Source organism: Pholcus phalangioides, unplaced genomic scaffold, assembly GCF_987345545.1.
Source record: "Pholcus phalangioides strain wild (caught in Gottingen) unplaced genomic scaffold, Ppha-v1.0 ptg000010l_1, whole genome shotgun sequence".
Taxonomy (NCBI): Eukaryota; Metazoa; Arthropoda; class Arachnida; order Araneae; family Pholcidae; genus Pholcus; species Pholcus phalangioides.
In genome coordinates, this window is record NW_028301603.1 from 2090954 (window position 1) to 2110864 (window position 19911).

General features: G+C 38.4%; 1 protein-coding gene across 1 annotated transcript in view; it reads left to right on the forward strand.

The window, feature by feature from the left end:
* Nucleotides 1-19911, forward strand: part of cv-d (vitellogenin-like lipoprotein) — a 49640-nt gene that overhangs the window by 12651 nt on the left and 17078 nt on the right. Inside the window, exons 2-14 of the mRNA XM_089237424.1 lie at nucleotides 7029-7046; nucleotides 9602-9744; nucleotides 9887-10021; nucleotides 10105-10275; nucleotides 11340-11528; nucleotides 11631-11773; nucleotides 13615-13798; nucleotides 13934-14136; nucleotides 14230-14398; nucleotides 14529-14699; nucleotides 14835-15032; nucleotides 16945-17162; nucleotides 19035-19141. Of these exons, the coding sequence (XP_089093550.1) occupies nucleotides 7029-7046; nucleotides 9602-9744; nucleotides 9887-10021; nucleotides 10105-10275; nucleotides 11340-11528; nucleotides 11631-11773; nucleotides 13615-13798; nucleotides 13934-14136; nucleotides 14230-14398; nucleotides 14529-14699; nucleotides 14835-15032; nucleotides 16945-17162; nucleotides 19035-19141 (2049 nt within the window). The remainder of the gene's footprint in view (nucleotides 1-7028; nucleotides 7047-9601; nucleotides 9745-9886; nucleotides 10022-10104; nucleotides 10276-11339; nucleotides 11529-11630; nucleotides 11774-13614; nucleotides 13799-13933; nucleotides 14137-14229; nucleotides 14399-14528; nucleotides 14700-14834; nucleotides 15033-16944; nucleotides 17163-19034; nucleotides 19142-19911) is intronic.

Consider the following 19911-nt stretch of genomic DNA (forward strand, 5'->3'; position numbering starts at 1 on the left):
TTTCGTGGCCTGTGTGACAACATACTATAATTAAATATACAAAAAAACCATTACACTCAATTAAACACTCAAGTCGAATTGTAGTTGTGCCGTATGTTAACTTCAATTATTTCAACATTTTCGTCATATAAATTTATCAATTATAGAAAAATTAACCTTCAACTGTTTTCTCAACTCGCCCTCACTTACAGGACACCCTATATATGGGATGGTTGAAATGATGGTTTCTCTGCGTGTTTCGAAACCATCTGCACTAAAACTGAGAAGAAAAACAACTGTTGCGAAGGATTAACATTCAATGCCAAGGTCCCAAAGTCAAAGTTTTTTTCTTTTTAACCCTTCCTTCAACGGGTTCTATTCTTAAAATACATCTAGATATCTCCGATACATCTTCCTACTGATCTTTTTTATCAGAAATTCTTTCAGCAAAACTTCATCACGTCTTTGATGATTGAAAATGATCATCAAGTTCATAGAAGAGCTAATTTTTTTAGTAAGATAAAAACAAGGAATTAGCATAGAGATAGTGTTTATTTCATACTATACATAAAGAGTTTTGCGTAAGTTTCGTTCAGTGTAAAAAAATTTGCAAAGCTTTCAATAATTCATTTTTAATTGAATTGAGAAGGAAAACAATCCTTCACAGCTCACCAGAGAAAAGCTCTATTCTTCCAGATGCTTGGTGTGTAGAGCAGACAGGGCCGGACTTGAATATTTAGTGGCCCGGTGCGAAAACGGTTTTACGGGCCTCTGAAATATCTGTATGCCTGCTCCCAAATATGCCCTCCACCGCAATGGGTGGTGTGATCGGGCAGAGTTATGTGCATAGGTCCAGTGAAAAAATTTTATTTTTCTTTTTTGCTATGAATACATCCACCAAAAATTAGTTTTTGAGAGCCCCGCCAAAAGTCTATGCTTCGAAGCCCGTGGATAACACTGTCCCGGAGGGGGTTCTTGCATGCATGGCCGTTTTGACGCATGGGACCTATTAGGTTGGGCAGGTGCATGAGAAAAAGTTCACGTGTTAGCGAGACAAAAATGAAAAAAGAAATTGATTCACTAATCTCTTAACTTGAGATGGCTGAGGCAAGTCTGTTAAGTAAGGACTCTATAGAACAGGGGAGGTGGTCATGCTGCTGTTAAGACCATAGCCCTCACAAGGAGGTGGATGACACGATTATAGAATGTGTGCTCCAGCTATCGATCTCAAATACTTTAAATTCTTTAAGCCGAACTACAAATTTCCTGGATAATCAGTACAAAAAGCCAGCTGAAATTTTGCCGAGGGTCTTGCTTAAAATAAAGGCCCATCCAACGAAACGGGTTCGTGTCCATATGTGGGTTTGTTCATAAGGCGCAAGTCACATATTTTCATATGGCATATCTGTAAGCAGATATAGTTTGCTAAGCCGATAAAATCAAAATGTAATACGTAATAAATGTATTAAAATCTGGTTTTATACGGCACCTAATATTTTGCGGCTCGGTGCGATCGTACCCTTTGCACCTGCCCAAGTCCGGCCCTGAGAGCACATAAATGTGATTCATTACTGCTACTTAACCGACCATTCGCCTCGTCCACATTCCGCTGCGGAATTTCAAATGAATTGGGGCATGCCGGAATGAGTGTTCTGAATGTATTTGGGACCTCCTCCCCAACGTTGTCAGAGTTATACTTGTTTCGTGTTCTTGCTCGTGCTACTATCTGTTCCCATACTTCGAAGTGAAGATGGTAAATGCTTGAATTTTTCATGTTCTACTAGTATCATATTGAAGTTTTGCCTTCTTTCGGTGGGAAAACTTTCTCAAATGGGAGACAGGCTTCCATTCACTCCTCTCTCTCTCTCAAGGTTGGAAAATCAGAGAAATCCAATTTCAGTCAATGTACTTCATAGTGACGTCACATTTACCAGTCAAACACGGGTTCGAAATATGGTTCTTCAGTATACTTCCGGTTTTTCAATACCTCTCTGAAAAATTTTGCAAGATTATTTGTTTGCCAAGGCACATGCGATATGTGGACAGGTATTACCGTGCAGTAACATATCACCCACAATCAAAATCCTAAGGCGTTTGTTCTTCATGGTCATGAAGAAGTTCAAGGTGCTCAGTCCATCAAAGTGTTCATCAGTCCCCGAAAGTGTTCAAGGTGTTCAGTCCATGAAAGTCTTCTTTAGTCTATGAAAGTGTTCAGGTCCACGAAAAGGTTCAGAGAACTCAAATAAGTCTTTGGCCATCCAAGACGATAGTAAACACATTACGGTACTCTCAGTCACTTCACTCCACTTTTTCCATGGTGGCGGTGTATTTCTTTTGCAGCCTATGGTTAGTTTTCATTTAACTACACGCGGAAGATGTTAAATTTCCTATCGGCTTATCTGTCATAATTGAATCTTCATTATCCCTTGATCGTTTCATTTTAGTTACACACCTTCAGGCTTGAATGAGTGCAGTGGGTCCAAATACCGATTTAGAAAGTAATGTGTACCGAGGTAGCCATTTAAAAAATAATTGGGTTTTTATAGTAAGACCTAACGGTATTGCTCGAAAAGACATTAGTTTTACGCTTTGCTCTTATCGACGGTAAGTTCTAATAAGCCCATCAAAGAGCAATAAAGAACGACATTAAACCAAATTTCCATGACAGCTTTTCATGTCGGAACATCAAGCACTTGTAGATAGAATGTTCACTTTTTGAATTCAAATTGTTTGTAAATTTATCTTCGTTTGTGTAAAAGAAACTACGCAATTAAATGAATAAGGCTCAATTTTACTAAAAGAGGGGGGGGGGGTTATTTACTCTGTACCCCTCTGTACGCAGCTCCTGGTCTTTCGCAACAGAAGCAATTTACCTCAATTTTACTGCCGGAAGGAGTGGGGGGGGGGCTGTGTGTGAATTGATTATAGCGGAACATTGCTGAGCATCCCACGTACGATTAGTGCATATAGAAGGCGGTCATAAAATAACTTTGCCGATACACGAGCCCCTAGTGGCCGCAAAGATCAACGAATGCGGATGGAATGCGAGATATAAATGTTTCAGACTATGTGCTCGAGAATGAGGAGAGAGAAAAAAAGTCATCTCTCTTTTGTGGTTGCGGTTTCAGCAACAAAATTTCGAAAAATTCGAATGGCAGCACTCATTTTTTAAACAAAGTGATCGTGCAATGAAAAAAGAAACACGAATGGCGTTGGAACGGCGGTACTCGTAGCACCATAAACGCTGGCACAGGACGCATACGCAAAAAAAAAAAATATATATATATATATATATCTCAACAAGGGGTTCCTGCCCTACGTGTGGTAGTAGTGTGATCTGTACTGGTTGTTTCCACGTTTCCCCTTTGTCTGCGTCTAGCGCCGGCTTTTATCATGGTAACGCAGTTTATGGTATTTTACTGCGCCGAGATCACTTCTCAAATGCATGAAAATGAGTGTTTCAATCAATTTAATTTTTCGAAATTTGGTTGCTGTAACCGTAACCACGGGAGATAGGTTTATCTTCTAATTGGGGGAGCGCGTACTCGGAAACATCCTACACCTCGAAATTCTGAGTTGACTTATCGGCGAAGACGTTTTACGTCCAACCACCCAGTACGCGTTCAAGTGCGTACTGGTACATTTATCTTTTGCAGACAAAACAGGTGATCAATGAGTCTTTCTTTCGGAGTGAACGCAATATTGTATGGTCGGTTATTATCGTGACGGGATTGTGTGTAAAGGGTATTTGCGCCTCGAAGGTGGACTTGCAGGTCCTGCAACCTGTGCCACCTGCAGGAAATTTAGTTTTTGCCTACGTTAGAGATCACCTACGGTGACGTAGGAAAAAAATACATTACTCGAGTATTATATATAGGGATACGTAAATTTCTATAAAAATATTATGCGATAAATGCGAAATTTGCCAACTTTGACGAATAAATGCTGAAATTTGATTTTTTTTACTACTTTTTCGCGAAATCTAGGTAATTTACACTTTTTGAAGTGCGAAAGTAATTTTGATCAGTACTTGTGAGCGTGCTTGAAAGGGAAACCACAAGCATCACTTCTTTCCTCTTTGACGTTGTGCAATAAATAAGGTCGAGTTCGGTTATAACATAGCCCCTAGGTGATTCGAGAAGTGTATGTAATAACCGACGTGTACGTCATAAGGGAGGTGTTGAAATTAGATTACGTAGCAATGACATATATATATTTGCATTATTGGGATTGTCGTGGAAAAAATAAGCTTATGCCTCACATAATTGAAATATAATGTAGCATGAATATAGTTTTTGATTGTCATCTGAAAATTTCGGAAATTTATTTAGAAAGCGAGATAATATATATATACAACAACATGCACATATTTTTTGAAATTTTAATGATTTTTTTTTGAGTTTATGCTTTAATGGTTTTTCCCTTTGAAGTTGACGGTATTGTACAATTAAAAATACAGAAAAAATAATCCCACTGATGTTGATGAATTCACCAATCAATAATACACTTGAATCAGCCACCAATCTCAACTTGAATTGAGACCACCAATAAAAAGATCACAAAGTAATAAAAACAAGTACAAATTCCATAATTCCGAAAAGCATAGACGATACAGTTCTGCACAGCAAGATGGGATTTTATTAAATGTCAAAAATGTTATTGCCAAAATAACGGTTACATTTATTATCGACAGGTGACACTAAAGTTTGTTATTTATAATATTCAGTGATGTCTGTTGATTTGGAAGTGTAACTATTCGATCCATGTATTTTCGCGTTTATTGAAAAAATTTAAGTAACCCGTATACAAGGAACGCTGTCCATAAAAGGCTGTTTTTGACTATATTTTCCTGGGTTCTTCTTTTTTTTTGCAGGGTTATATCTGGATTTTTTTTTCTTCGTTAAGCCCATTTTGTCACAGTGTGTTTTTTAAGCAGGGTATGTTATAACAGAGAAAAAAAAATTGTATAGACATGAATGGGAGAAATTTTGAAGATTTCACAACCGTATTTTTTTATTCACCGGTTATGTTATAAGTGTACCCGACTGTATATGCAACTTTTTTGAATTTCGGAAAATGCTACTATAAAAAGCATTTGAAAAGTAAGGTTGAAATTTTTGATTTATTTAAACCGTTTCGTTTATTCGAGTTATTTTTTCTTTGTGTGTGAACAAAAGTGAAATTTTTCATTTGGAATTCGTTATTGTAAAAAAATGCGAAATTTCTGATCTGAATTTTTTTTTTTGCGAATAAATGTGAAATTTCTGATTTTAAAAAAATATTTTTGCAAAATTTACGTATCCCTAATTATAAGTTACTAGCTATAATACCCGGCGCTGCCCGGGTTTCCTTTAATGAGGCTGTTTGGATCACGTGATATCTCCCTCTTTCCTTGAGGGACATGCAAACCGTGTACACGAATATGGCGACTTCCTGCGCGACTCATGAAATAAATCTAGATTAAAGAAGAAACATAGAAATGCATAGTTTTTTCCCCTTTTTTAAGGGGGTGCTAGGTATTTCGAATGCCCCACCCCCCCGAACTTCAAGTTATCCATCTCTGCCTGTTCCAGCTTCCAAAAATGCTTAATTAAAGCTGTGGAATTTTTTCGATGAATTTTTACGGGCCCATAATTAATTTTAAAATAACCTAACCCAAATGTGAATTTATGCAGTTGAATATCAAAAGACAATACGGAGATATTAATTTTCATGGTTGAGAAGATGTAAACATAAAACTTGAAATCAATGTTATTGCATGAATATCCAACTCAAAAGTACGTCCGGCTAATTACTTCATATTTAATTTTTTTTCTGGGCTTCGTATATCTCTAAGCGAACTCTCAAAAATCAAGAATTCAATACAATTTTTAAAATTGTTGATGTGGCGGAAAATCCCACCAAATTTCCGTATTTCTACAGTAAAATCGGCAATTTTAACACTGATTCCTATGAGGATCACCCTTTTCCTGAATCTCAAAGCGATGCTGAGGATGATTAGGACGTCTATTCAAAAAGCCTCATTACTGATAGTGTTGAAAAAGGGGCAAACCATTACAAAGGCATAAACGATTATACATATAGTAACAGGATTAGAAAAGTGACAAACCATTGTAAAGGCATATACACGTCTGAAACGCATTGCTAGGGAACCACGGTAACCAAAGTAAACGTTCGGAAAGTGATTGTTGAGGCCCAGAAACCATTGTTGCCCGACAGTTTTTTGCCCATTTGGGGCACTTGCCCTGCTCTGACGAAATTTTAAAGTAGCCTATCGTTCAAGTCGGGTCCCATTGGGTATATATATGCAAAATTTGGCGACGATAGATCTAAAATTGTAGATTAGTATAGAGAACATACACATCAATTTTATATATATAGATGTCTCTGCATTCGTCACACAGGGTCATTACAAACATGGATTTTTTCCCCCTTTTTAGCATCAAGAGAGACAGCGCCACAAGTTTCTAGTTGGAAGTTAGAACACGGGGGGAACGTATAAAAATTTAGATTTTTTTTATTTTGTAGTACACTGTATTTTCACTCTCAGAACTGGTACGGGGTAATTTCTGAACACATTTTGAGCATTTTTTAAAATTGGAATTTTACCTTTACGACGGACGGTTGAAGAGATAAAAGCCGTGCTAGCACTTACAGGACACCCCGTATAGTCGGAGTGAATTGACAGTTTCAAATGGAAGAGTTGCTGATATAATTTAAAATTTTATAAATGAAATCGCACACCCAGAAGAATACTGCCACAACTCAAAAATAATGCTAATTTTCAGTAGAAACAAAACAAATTTTCAGTTACTATTTCTTTGAAATGGGAAGTGAATGCTCTTAGAATGCTTAAATTTTGCAATAGTCGAGGCATTTAACTATACTTAAACGATTATTTATGTCCATATTATGGTCACGATTGTTTCTGAGTTGTGACAGTATTTTGCTAGGTGTGCGAAATAATGATTATCGTATGATTTATGTATGAATGATTCATGGTTTTTCATCATTTATATTGATTTTGACCTTTCCCTTTTCTGTTGCAGCTGTAGCCGCAGCCAGTGGTAAGTTAATTATGTGTTTTGTTACTTATGCTTTAATGTTAATACAAATGATGTTTTGATAATAAGAAAACATTCATGATATTTGATAATAAGAAAACATTCATGATATTTGATAATAAGAAAACATTCATGATATTTGATAATAAGAAAACATTCATGATATTTGATAATAAGAAAACATTCATGATATTTGATAATAAGAAAACATTCATGATATTTGATAATAAGAAAACATTCATGATATTTGATAATAAGAAAACATTCATGATATTTGATAATAAGAAAACATTCAGACCAAATAAATAGATATTTTCGGTAAAATGGAAATATCTTGGAATCCAGTTAGAGTCAAACTGGAAATGGAAATCTCACGTTTGCTATGCTAACCAAAAAACTTAGATATTTTCTCTGTAGGTTCTATCATCTTCATAAAATTGTCCATCCTTCCTTTTTACGAACATTATAAACTACGCATGGATGCAATCTCCATTGTCATATGGAATAATAACTTGGGGGATGTGATTATAAAACCAACCTACTTCCTATCATAACCTCTCAAAATAGATTTCTTAAACTTTTAAATCATTCGGTTTCGACTTCTGGTGCTACCGTCGAAGACATCTTGGGTTTACGATACTTAGTTGTCTACAAATCGATATTGACACTTCATAAAAATAAGAATTTATGCTCTCCTGAAAAATTCATTTCTGTGAGGATATCTGGTGAAATATTTGAAATCCCCCTTTACATAGAAAAGAGATAGTTAAAAAAAACACTTCGTCTATTTAGCTCTCAAAATTTACAATGCCTTGCCATTCGAATTAACAAATATATCTTCGTATTCTAATCTATATCTTCTAAATTTAAAAAGGAATTATTTAGTTACGTTGCTGCTATCACTAACATTGAAGACTTTTTTTTAAATGTATATCACGGGACTATATGCGAATGCGGTACTTGAATTAAAATTGCCACTTTATGTTTATGACTATTATCAACATGTACAGTGTATATGACTGTGAAAATTGCTTTGACTATGATCATTAGTTTCGTTGATTGGTTGTCAGTACTGGTATAATTACCCCTTCGCAACTCATATATATCGTTGTATATATCGTATATCGGCCACTTTTATATGCTTAAATATATCGCATTATATATTATGTTGTATTGTGCTTTTCTCGAATTTGAATGGGAATTTGAATGAATTTGATTGAGTAAAGATAATTTGAAAAAAAGAGCCAATATACACGAGACATTTAAGAATCATAACCATTAAAGACACTCCGGCTTTTGAAAATATTTTGATGTTACACTTATGCCGATGTGCGAAATTGACAACGGATATTCTTTTACGAAGGTTTTCAACAGCTGGCTGATGTGAAATTCATCTTCGCATCAGCCAGTTGTTGAAAACCTTCGTATGGAAAGCGGGGAGTGACGTCATCCTAGGATATTCCCTTTTACTGCGATTTTCAGTAGCGGTTCATTTCCCGCACACACACACACACAGTTGTGGTTTTTCAACAGTTACTGCCAAGGGTGTCTTAGGTCAGATTTGAAATATCTCATTTCCAAGGATGTCGTGCATGTAAAAAGTTCGGGAATGCTTGCTTTGTAGCATACGAAAACTATTTTGTTTCAGCCACTTTTCACCATGCGTACATATTGCACTTGTATACAGCGGGTAACTATATTGATGGTTAGAACTGTTGTGGTGGGGGGGGGGGGGTTTGATAGAATTCTCCAAAACCAACAACTTTCACCATACAATGTGGGGTTTGAAAGAAAGCTGCAAGGCGCGAGAAGGTACTTTCTCTGGAGTGAATGATTCAGCTGCTAACCTTCCTTCAGCATGTGCTGCCTGATTTACTGTGAAATGTGCCAGCAAATCTTCGATCGATTATGTGGTTCCATCACGATGGAGCGCAACAGAACATTTCCTCAAAATTGAGCGAGACAACCTGGACATCGCCATAGACTAAAGATATAATATTATTCTAACTCTGTGGACATCGCCTTTCCGCACACATGAATTGGCCCTGGTGGGCCCGTCGCTTAGTCTCCCGATCTGCTTTGCCTAGTTTTTTTTCTCTGGGGACAGCTAAAAAGCGTCGTTTAGAAAAAGCCCATTTGGGTCACCAGAGGACCGTGTCGCCCAAATAAACGTCGCAGCTGCAGACGTTTGTGAAATGCCAAGAATCTTCCAACGTATATGCAATTCACTCCGTCGCCGATGTAACGCCTACATTACAGCTGGTGGTTGCTCATTTGGTTGAGCATTTGTTGCGAAGTTTCCGATAATAAAGATTCTTTATCTCTTTTACTATTCGCCTTCAGTGTTCTCTCGCGGCAGGCCACTTGATTTTCCCACACCACATTAAATGATGAAAATTGTTTGTTTTGGCGAGTTCCTGAAGGGGGGTGATGAACTCTTCAACTATATGATTCTGACCATCAGTTTAGTTACACCCTGGAAATCCACACATTTAATATCAACTAATTCGTTTCTTGAAGTTTCAGAAATAGATATATTTACGTTTTAATTTCCTCAGGCTACATACCGGGCAGAGAATACGTGTATAAGCACAATGGTTACTTGCTCAGCGGATTTCCAGACAAGAAAGCACAGTATTCGGGAATCACTTGTGAAACCCTCCTCACCATTCAGCCCAAAGGAGAATATGCAGTATTCAAGGTAAGTTGTGCGACACCTTGTTCGCATTCGGCGGCGATGCTCTTTTCGGGGATATCGCTTTGATTTCCCACAAATTACTCTCGAATATTATGGTATCACCGTGATTAAAACTCACGCCGTATTTTTTTTTGGAAATTTTCAGATTCACGACGTGAAGTACTCGACGGTCAATGGCGAAATCGAGGACTTGAATACGTTCCCTGACCCTAATAAGGAGCTTCCTCAAATCGCTGCTCACCTCACTCATCCATTCAGGGTCTACTTCAAGAACGGCTTGGTAATGATCTTTAATTCACTGCCAGATCATTCTTATTGAAGACTGTGATATAATCATGACACTGAATACATATTTTCCACCAGGTCACCAAGTTCGAGGTCGATGCAGATGAACCGATGTTCGCCATCAACGTCAAGAGAGGTGTCATCTCACTTTTCCAGATCAATCTCGACGAACAGGATTCTGGTCCTTCCGACAAGGACAATGAAATCTACAGGCCTGAGGACAGCCATCATTACTACAAGAACTACGAGGTGACAATTTTATTCATAAATTACATTTTATTGAAAAGGGCTTTTCAATTTACCAACACTTAAATTGACCTACAAATTTTATTTCCCCTTGTTTCTACAGATAGTAATTTTTATGAAGAGAAAGCAGTTCTGCAATTGCGTATGCAGTTCTGTCTATTATGTACAGGGTCATGGTAAAACAGTAAAACAACCACTACAAAATATTGTCTGTCCCACAACGAAGGTGTCTACATAAGGAAAAAATGTTCCTTATCTAATAAAAAACTTAGTTTTGAGAAAAGAGCATTTTACTAGTGGAAAACATTATTATGTGTAATGCCTGTGCCAGCAGTTTATATATTAGAATATTTTAGAAATGTTTCTAGTACAGGCAGAAAAAAAAAACTCAAACACAGTTAGACGCAGAAAATTTCGCAGTATTTAAAAATGAAGAAAATGTGTTTTTTGGAAAATTTTTGCGTGTACCAACCGCCCTCAAATGCATTTCACGAAAACTGCTATTTTTGACTTGAGTTTGAAACATGATTTCTAAAACTTCGTTGATTGTATCATTACACAATTTTAATATAATATTCTGCCATATATTGCTAAGGTTATGAACCTTAAACAAAAAGTCTATCACATGTATTTGCCTAACTACACTGAATGAAATTTTTTTAAAAATTCACACGTACATCAACAAATTTGGGTGTCACTTGTAACAACAAAATTGAGTGCGTAAGCGTATCATAAAATCCTTTGAATTTTGTTACAAAACGTCCATCATTATTAGCTAAATCTACTGTGAAAATAAACAAAGGAACTCTCATTCATAGAAGTTTTTGCAATCGCGTTTCGAATATTACATGAATTTTGCTTAAAATTTGACATAAAAATGACTTTTCGATACAAAATGGCACAGATGGTTCAAAATGTATTATTGTCTTTGCAATTTTGAGACACTTCCTCCCAAAAAATGTTATTAAAGTTCACTCCACGGTACCATTTCATACAAAAAAGTTCTAAGAAAGGTAGTTGGATACCTTTATATACTCTTCTCTTAAATGTACTTCTCATCCCTCTAGGATGGCATTCTCGGAGATTGCGAGACGACGTACGTGATCGAACACGAACCTAGTGAATTGACACCCCACAACAACATCGTGCTGAATATCACCAAGGCTAGGAACTACCATAAGTGCCGTTCCACACCCAACCATTTCTACTCCAACTTCTATGGCCACGAATGCGGCGACAGCGTGCACGAGAGAGCTGTAAGTATTTTGTTTCTTCCAACAAGATTCTTAAATTTCGCGTTGAAAGATTGAGCATTATTCCAGTATGGATTCTTGATTGATATCCTCCCTATCCCGCAGCACACTCTCCACGGCAATGCAATGTTCCGATACGACATAAGGGGCGATCGCCATCATTATATCATTGAGAAGATCATGTCGGAGGGCGAAACCGCATACACACCGTACCCGTTGGAAGGACAATCTGCAACCATTTTCGCCAAGTAAGTGGGTATTCCGATGAACGTGAAATCTCTTACAACAGTGTCAACACGGTAACAACAGACAAGAGAAAAAACTGTATCTATCACTTCGGTACAAAAAAGTGAATTTACACTGAGTAATTTGCTGAAGTAAAAAGTGACCATGAAAATAACGGGACGCTTGGCCAGTCTAATTATTAATGCTAGAACTCAACTCGTCTCTGTGATTACTCATACGTAGCATCTAACCAGAGCCAGGAACACGAACCTAGTGAAGTATTGCCGCCCTTATGCCATTCTAGTCTAATTTTCTTGACCACTCATTCCTCGAATTCACTATCCTGTGATATAACCGCTTGACCACTTCCTGTAAATACGCCAAGTCACTCTTTTGGTCACTCACATGCTTGCACATTATCTACGTCACTCTTATGGCCGGTTCCATGCTCTCACACCCTCGTGTCACTCTCAAGGCCAGCCACGTCAGGTCAGACGCCGTGGGATCATGTCAGACATTATAACGTGTGCACACTGGTCTGATGTTTTAAGAGATGCTGACGTAAATGCGGGTCCCAAAAACGCAGAGCCCGGTGCGAAAGCACCAGTCCCACACCCTTAAGGGAGGCTCTGATTCCCATAAATGCAGATCGACAGCCTCTGCGCGAAGCTTTGGCGTCATTGAAATCGTCCATTGGATGTAGCAGGCCGACGTATGCGAAATCTTTACCTTTTTTCTGCAGTATACCTAATGACTACAGGTGAAATGGACGTCTTCAATGACGTCACGAGCTTCGCACGGAGGCTTTCTGCTATAGACGGTGTTGGTAGAATGATCCTACAGAGAATTTGGCCGAACGTGTTCGATTAGTTCCTCTTTCATCGTCGAAACACGAACGAAGTAAAAAGAACAAATATGGCGTCTTCACATGCGGTCACACGACTGACGAAAATCCGAACGGTTCGGTTTATTTCTGACACTCAACAAGGCACTTCACTTCAGATTTCATAATCCAACACATTCCCACGTCACGTCAGCACAGTGTGAACAGAACTGCAGAAGACTCGTAGGTGAAATCTTATATCACACGCATTAACGCGTGGTCTCACGTCACGTCAGCGTAGCGTGTAGCTGAATTTAGTGATTCACATGCTTGGGCATGTTCTAGGCCAGTGTTTCTTAACCTTTTTTCCCCCCATGGCCCCCCTTTAAATAGTATTTTCTTTTCATGGCTCCCCTCCCACTTGTATTATTCAGGACCCTGATCTACCCTTATTCGGGAGCAAAGGTGGATTCGTGATTTCGCCGCTCACATCCTGTTTTAGTCTAATTTTCTTGGCCTCTAACGTATTTCCCGAATTGGCCGCCTTATATCCAATCCACTTTCGGGCGGAGCACTTTCTAATTATTTGATCGAGTTTTTGTATAAAAATTTATGTATAACAAAAATTATATAAATAATGTCGGACCCCTGGCTTCATCGCCGGGCCCTGGGCTTCAAAAAGCTTCTATGTGGTGGAAGTTCTATGCTTGCACAAGCTCTACGTCACACTTTTGGTCAATCACTGACCTGCTCACTTGCTTGGCCATTTACAAGCTTGCATATACTCTAGGTCACCCTTTTGGGCACTCACATGCGTGCAAGTTCTCAAGATCACTCACTAACCTAGTCCCTCGCTCTCTGGACAGAAGCTGGCTTATATTGGGCTATACAAATTTTACCGCCTCATTCTTTCCACTCTGAACTTACCACACTCTTCCTCCCTGTTAATACACCACTGCCTCTAGCGTAACTTCAGCGTCGTGTTTATCTCCAGGAGACGGTCAGAATAATGTTTTAATTCTTCTTAACTTAAATTTTCAGTCGATCTATGGAACTTGTCGACGAGAGACCAGTCACCGAAGCGATGGAGCTTCAAGGAGAGGTCAAGACCTTGACGAGCTTGGGATACGAATTCTCGTTCAAGCCCGATTTCAAGGGTCAAGTTGACTTGAAGAAGCCTCACTACCTGTTCCACATTTATGGCGTCAAAGCTCAAGCGGAACAGGTACATATTTATATATCAATATTTCAGCACATTATTATCACTCTTTTCATTTCCTTATACGGAGAGAGTTCTCTCTAAGGTTCTTTAAGGATGATACGAATTTCCTTAAAATTGATATCCTTTCTTTGCTTCCAGATCAGGGCACTCGTCGCAGAGCTGGTTGCAGTCTACGATGACGACAGCTACGTCAAAAAAGCCAAGGACAAGAACTACCCTGCCATCTTCCTTGAGTTGGTAAGAGCTGCGAGTACTCTGGGATACGCCGACATTGAAGCTTTGTACAAAGAATATGCGGAGTTCAGTGTCGAACAGGCTACGCCAGTGAAAGTAAGACAGAGGTTAGTATCGCAAAACTGAGTGATTTAGCGGTGTATTCACGAGTATCTCAAGGATGACCACGTGATGAATTATGCTCTTTGTTTTTGCTACAGGAATCTGTTCTATGACGTCCTTGTAAGCGTTGGAACGAACCCAGCTTTGCTCTTCGAGAAATATCTCATCAAACAGAGGTTGGTTACAGGCCACACCGCCCTGTACTTCATCCAACAAGCCCAGCACCACGTTAAAGAAGTGACAGAAGTCTTACTCGACGAAATCCAGGTAAAAAAAAAAAAACATTCTCATCGTGGTACACGCAATGTGAATGGTCGTCTAACCATACGAGACTGTTGATTCTCACGCGTTATGTTTCTCCCGTTATGTATATAACACTGGTAAATTTGTGCTACAGGATCTTTGCGAAGACGCCTTCGTCAAGTCGGACAACAACTTATACGCATCGTGCTACTCGACGTTGACCAACATTGTTTATGACAGATGCGTTGCCAAATATCAGCCGGAATCGGGTCTGGGTAATGACGCCTACACGTGCCCCGATGACATACCAGTGAAATACTTCAGCGTAAGTTCAGTATTAACTTTCTTCTGCGATAACGAAAAGGAGTACTGGAACTGCTCTGTATACCCGAGAGAGGATATTTTAAAAGTGATGTGTGTGTGGTCATGATTCTAATATATTTTCTTCTCTCCCTTACAGCATATTGCTCGCCTCTACGAACAAACGGACGAAGAATTTCTGAAAGTTGCGTACATTAAAGCAGCAGGCAACATTGGCGTAAGGGAATCACTGAAGTATCTTAGACCGTACGTCGAAGGGCATGGCGAAAGCTCTCTGTATCTGAGATCCACTGCGATCTGGGCCTTGAAGAACATTGGATTCAAATACCCAGAACTGGTGAGAAGCAGCGTCAATTCGAATGTTTTTAGTGTCTTTTCCCATTCCTTCCACACAGTTTAAGCACAAACGATATTGAACTCTCTCAAAGCGCTCGCGTCATCCACAGATGATGAACATAGTTGCCTGCTCAACCATCCTGTGGTTATTTGAAATGTTGTTTGTTTAAGATGAAGTTCTTAAAATGATTTATAGATGGGGCGTACATATATATATATATGGGTGCATAGCAAACTCGGGGTATGACATTTTGATGGCGAACCGTTGATCCTAGACGCATACTTCCAGTTAGAAAAAGTTTCCAACTAACATGTAGTACTCAGATATGTCATTTATGTTTTCAGGGGTTGTATAGTTACCAATATATAAAAAAAATTAACTTTTTAGACAGTCCTCGTGTGTCCCAAACCCCAGTTAGAAAGTTGTTGCATTGTGTTTCCCGATGCCAAAAAAATTCCCATGGTTCCAAGTGCAGTACTCACTGACGAAATTGGGAAAAAACAGCGTTAAATCCGGAAAAACTTTTACCCGCATTTAGCGCTGTTTTTTTCCCCCAAATTGTCTACTTTTTCGAATTCGAATATCTCAGTGAATATTGCACTTAAAAAAATGCGAAATATTTTTTTTGTTGTTGGAGAGACGGAGCAACAACTTTGTAATTGGGTTCTTGAACACAGGGTGCTAGTATAATTTTTTTTAATGACTTCACAACCCCTTGCAACATGAATGACGTATCTGAGTAATACACGTTATTTGACAACGTTTTCTAACGGGAAGTATGCCTCTAATATCAACGATTCACAGTAAAATGTCACACCCTCTGTTTGTTATGCACCCTGCGTATTTAATAATTGCAGCATTTTTGCATCCTTAAACTGAAAACTGTTTACGTTCCTTGCAGTTTACAGATGAATAGCATTTGATTCGAAAAACGTGCACTTGAACAATCACAACTTGATGCAATGCTGATGGAACTTAAAAAAAAAAACACTGTCTGGAACACCCACATAGTGATGAACTCCGAAGAAGAGAGAAAATTCTACTGCGTCTTGCACAGAATTTTCTCTTTCCTAAATACGGTTGTAATGTTTTCCAGTGTTAACTATGCTTCGATAGTTTTCTGTAATTGGCATGTAACAATACCATGTCTCAGGACCTGTGAACCCTATTCAACTCCCACAGCTGAGTCCTGCCTGTATTAGTTTCCTCTAGCACAATATATGATCTTCTGGTTGGTGGGCCGTCGGGAGTGCTCGTGGTCACACTAGTGGGGGGAGGGGATTGCGTTTAGCGGGCAGGGGTCCAGTCCTTTGTTTGCCTGCGTGGCTGATCTTGGGGGCCCCGTGGGGAAAGATGATATCATAATCCGGCGGTGACCTTTCAGTTATAAATTCCTTGGAATATGGACTGGGTCACCGTTCGGTTAGGATCATGATAAGACTCAATAAAATTTTAAAAATATATAGAGATTTACTGAAATTTATATTACGCAGAAATATGTTAAAAGTTCCAAAAAATGAATGTTCGGGTTTGAAAGGTATGTCACGGGAAAAGCCCGAAGAGTTGTAAATCCTAGGTTTTACCAAGACGAGTTGGTAAAAGCCCGAAAAACGTTTGCATTTCGGACTTGTACCAAGCACTTCGGTAAATGCTGACATTTACTAGCTTTCGTGAAAATGAGTAAAAATGCGAATTTTCTAATTTTCATAAATTTGAAAGCTTGTCATTAATCAACCGCAATGATCCCGTTGCTAATAAAAAATCGTAATTAATTAACTAATTAGTCATTCAAATTCATGAAAATTAGTATTTTATATGTAGTTTACATATCAAAAATGGATTTAAACTTGACTGTCACATTACTTTTTCCCATTGGTATATATTAATGGATGTGCTTGTTGGTTCTTGCCAGGTTCGCGAGCTCCTGATTCCGTTGTACGTCAACCAGAGCGAGAATTACGAGCTGAGACTCGCCGCTTTCACGCTCTTGATGATGTACAAGCCGGGCCTGTACGAGATGGAAACCGTCGCCAAGGCTCTAAGGTCTGAGGTTGACGATCAGGTCAGGTCATACGTCTACAGCTCTCTGAGGGCGATGGCGAATTCGACTCACCCTTGCGATCACAAGCTGTAAGTACAGCGTGAAAACACACGCATTTTGCTTTAATCATCTCAATCTGTATTTGGTTACACGTGAAAATCAAAGATGACTAGCAGCTTATTATACCAGATATTGTTCATTTCCTTACTACTACTACACCACACATGTACCTTGTCCATATTCCTCTGCGGAACCTCTAACGAATTGGTACATGCGGGAATATGTGTGTACGTATGTGTAGTGAAACCTGACGTGAAGTTTGTTTCTGTGTAATGCTTGTTATGCGTAGTGCCGCCATCTGCCACCAGTTTTTCTAACTATGAGTGAAGTGTAATGATTGAATAATTAGTCGCTGTAGGCCTGTTGCTCTCTGTGGCGAGACCGTTTCCACGCTGCACGCCGGTTTTGCACCAACAACAAATTACTTCAAAGAATCATAACACATAGTTTTGTTTATATTGTGTAGTTAATAGTAGGGGGGTCCCTCAACGCTGTTTCTCGCACGTGTAGAAATAAAGCATAAATGTGAAAGAGAGTCAAAGCAGTTAGGAAAGTTTTTCCAACTTACTTTTTCCCCCGCAAAGTCGCAAACCCTTTCTCTCACTGATGATGGCCCGCGAAATTGTTTACTTCATTTCAGGGGCCCGCACAATTAAAGAACACTGAACTATAGAGTGTTTTTGGTTCCATCCTTTTCCAATTAATGGATTCAATTATACTCTCTCAGCGAGTTCTTAATTTGAAACTAATAGCTTTAATAATTGTATAATTACTTTAAATCCGCTTATTGTAATATTAATTGATATCGGTGATTAATAACAAAACGCGTCATAAAATTCTGAACGGTAGAGACCTCAAAGTCTTATTCTAAGGCAGAAGTCTTCAAAGAATTTGTTAACATTATCTGTAAGAGTTTATCATGTACACGCCATAGCAATGAAGCTTATAGCATGGCCAGAATTACTTTCATTTCTTACTTTAGTTCTATTGACCTTTTAAGCGGAAATTAGAAATCACCAAACTCTTTCAAAATGTCATATATACTTTTTTATGAAATAGTGTTTTAGTTGATTTTCAGCAGGTGCAAACTAAGGGGTATAAGAAAAGTTCTCCATGGAGAAACAAACTTTACAAAATATCGGTCCTTGTCAATGCTAAAATAAGAGGCTTTTATGGAGGCGAGATATCTCGTCATTGCCGTTTAAAGGGTTAAATAAATCTAGTGTTGTACAGGGTGCGCAAAAAGTCCGTAGAAACTTTAAAAATTCATAAAAACCGGAAAAATAACCGAAATAAATAACGGTTTGCAGGGTCAGCGTCGCTAGGTCACGGGAATTTTTTTAAGACGGGGAGAAACAATTCAAAAAAAACAGCCGATAGGTGGCGCTGGTATGAACGACTTCGGTGGAAATATGCAAATGAGACGGTTATAAGAACTTGCGCTCCTAATCCACAATCAATTCACCTTTGTAAACCGCGTATGTGGACTTGCTGCACTCTGCCGTTGCTGGATTCGTGACTCGCCTGAAATGTGTGGTGGTGATGGCCATGTGGAACGCATACTGCTGCAATAAACGATTTGTAGGCATTCTATTCGTTATTTGAGTATCTTTTCTTTGACTTGTGTACGTCAGCGCTATCTATCGGCTGTGTTTTGAGTTTTTTTCCTCCCCTGTCTTAAGAAAATTCCAGTGACGTTTCTTAACCCAGTGCTACCCCTGCGAACCGTTTTTTATTTCGGTTTTTATGAATTTTTAAAGTTTCTACAGACTTTTTGCCCACCCTGTATATGCTTATCATTGTAGAACATTCAGCACACACACACACACACACATCACTGTATTCGGGCATTATACTTAGATGTTTCAACAAATGTTTTTTTCGTTTCCTTCCGTGGATAGCGCCCATGATGCTCGTTACGCACTCGCTGCTCTGAGACGTTACAACCCCGAATTCGAAGAGTACGATTACAGTTTCTCAACACAACACTATATGTCTGGTTACGATGGTAAGTAACACGTGAAGATGATAACAAATTTTTCATTGTAACAACATTTTCCGATTGTCGCACTTAAGGTATCCGACTGCCTTTCTTGTCACTTTTCTTTAAAATAGTACAGGAGTGAACTTTAATCACATTTTTTGGTAGAAAGTGTCCCATAATGGTGAAAACAATGATACATTTTTAGGACTACCTATCTGTCCTTATCTCTTGAAAAAAGACATTTTTATGTCAAATTTTAAGCAAAATTCATTTGGTATTCCAAACACGATTGCAAAAAATGCCATGAGAATGGTATGTTTTGTTATTATAATATATTTAGGTGCAGGTTTCTTATGAAACAAAATTTTTAAAGGATTGCACGATACGCTCATAAGTTATACTCAAATCTGTTAATGTACGTGTGAATTTTTTGAAATTCCACATTGTAATTTTGTCTATAAAACAGTGTAATTAACCGAATATGTATGATAGACCTGAGACGATGGTTCATAACCTCGAAAATATATACAGCGCAATATAATATTATAATTTCGTAATAGATAAAGTGGATAGAGCTTTAGAAATCATGTTTCAAACTCTCGTGAAATGTCGAAAATACCATTCTTCGTTAAATGCGTTAAAATATTTTATTCACGGATGTTATTTTATTGCGTATGTAAAAACGCAAAACACAAAAGTGGACGTAACTTCGGTTCTTGGCGTTATGCAAGCAAAACAAAAGCTGTTTTGGAATCACAACAAATATAGGGATTTCATTAAAAATAACTAAATAA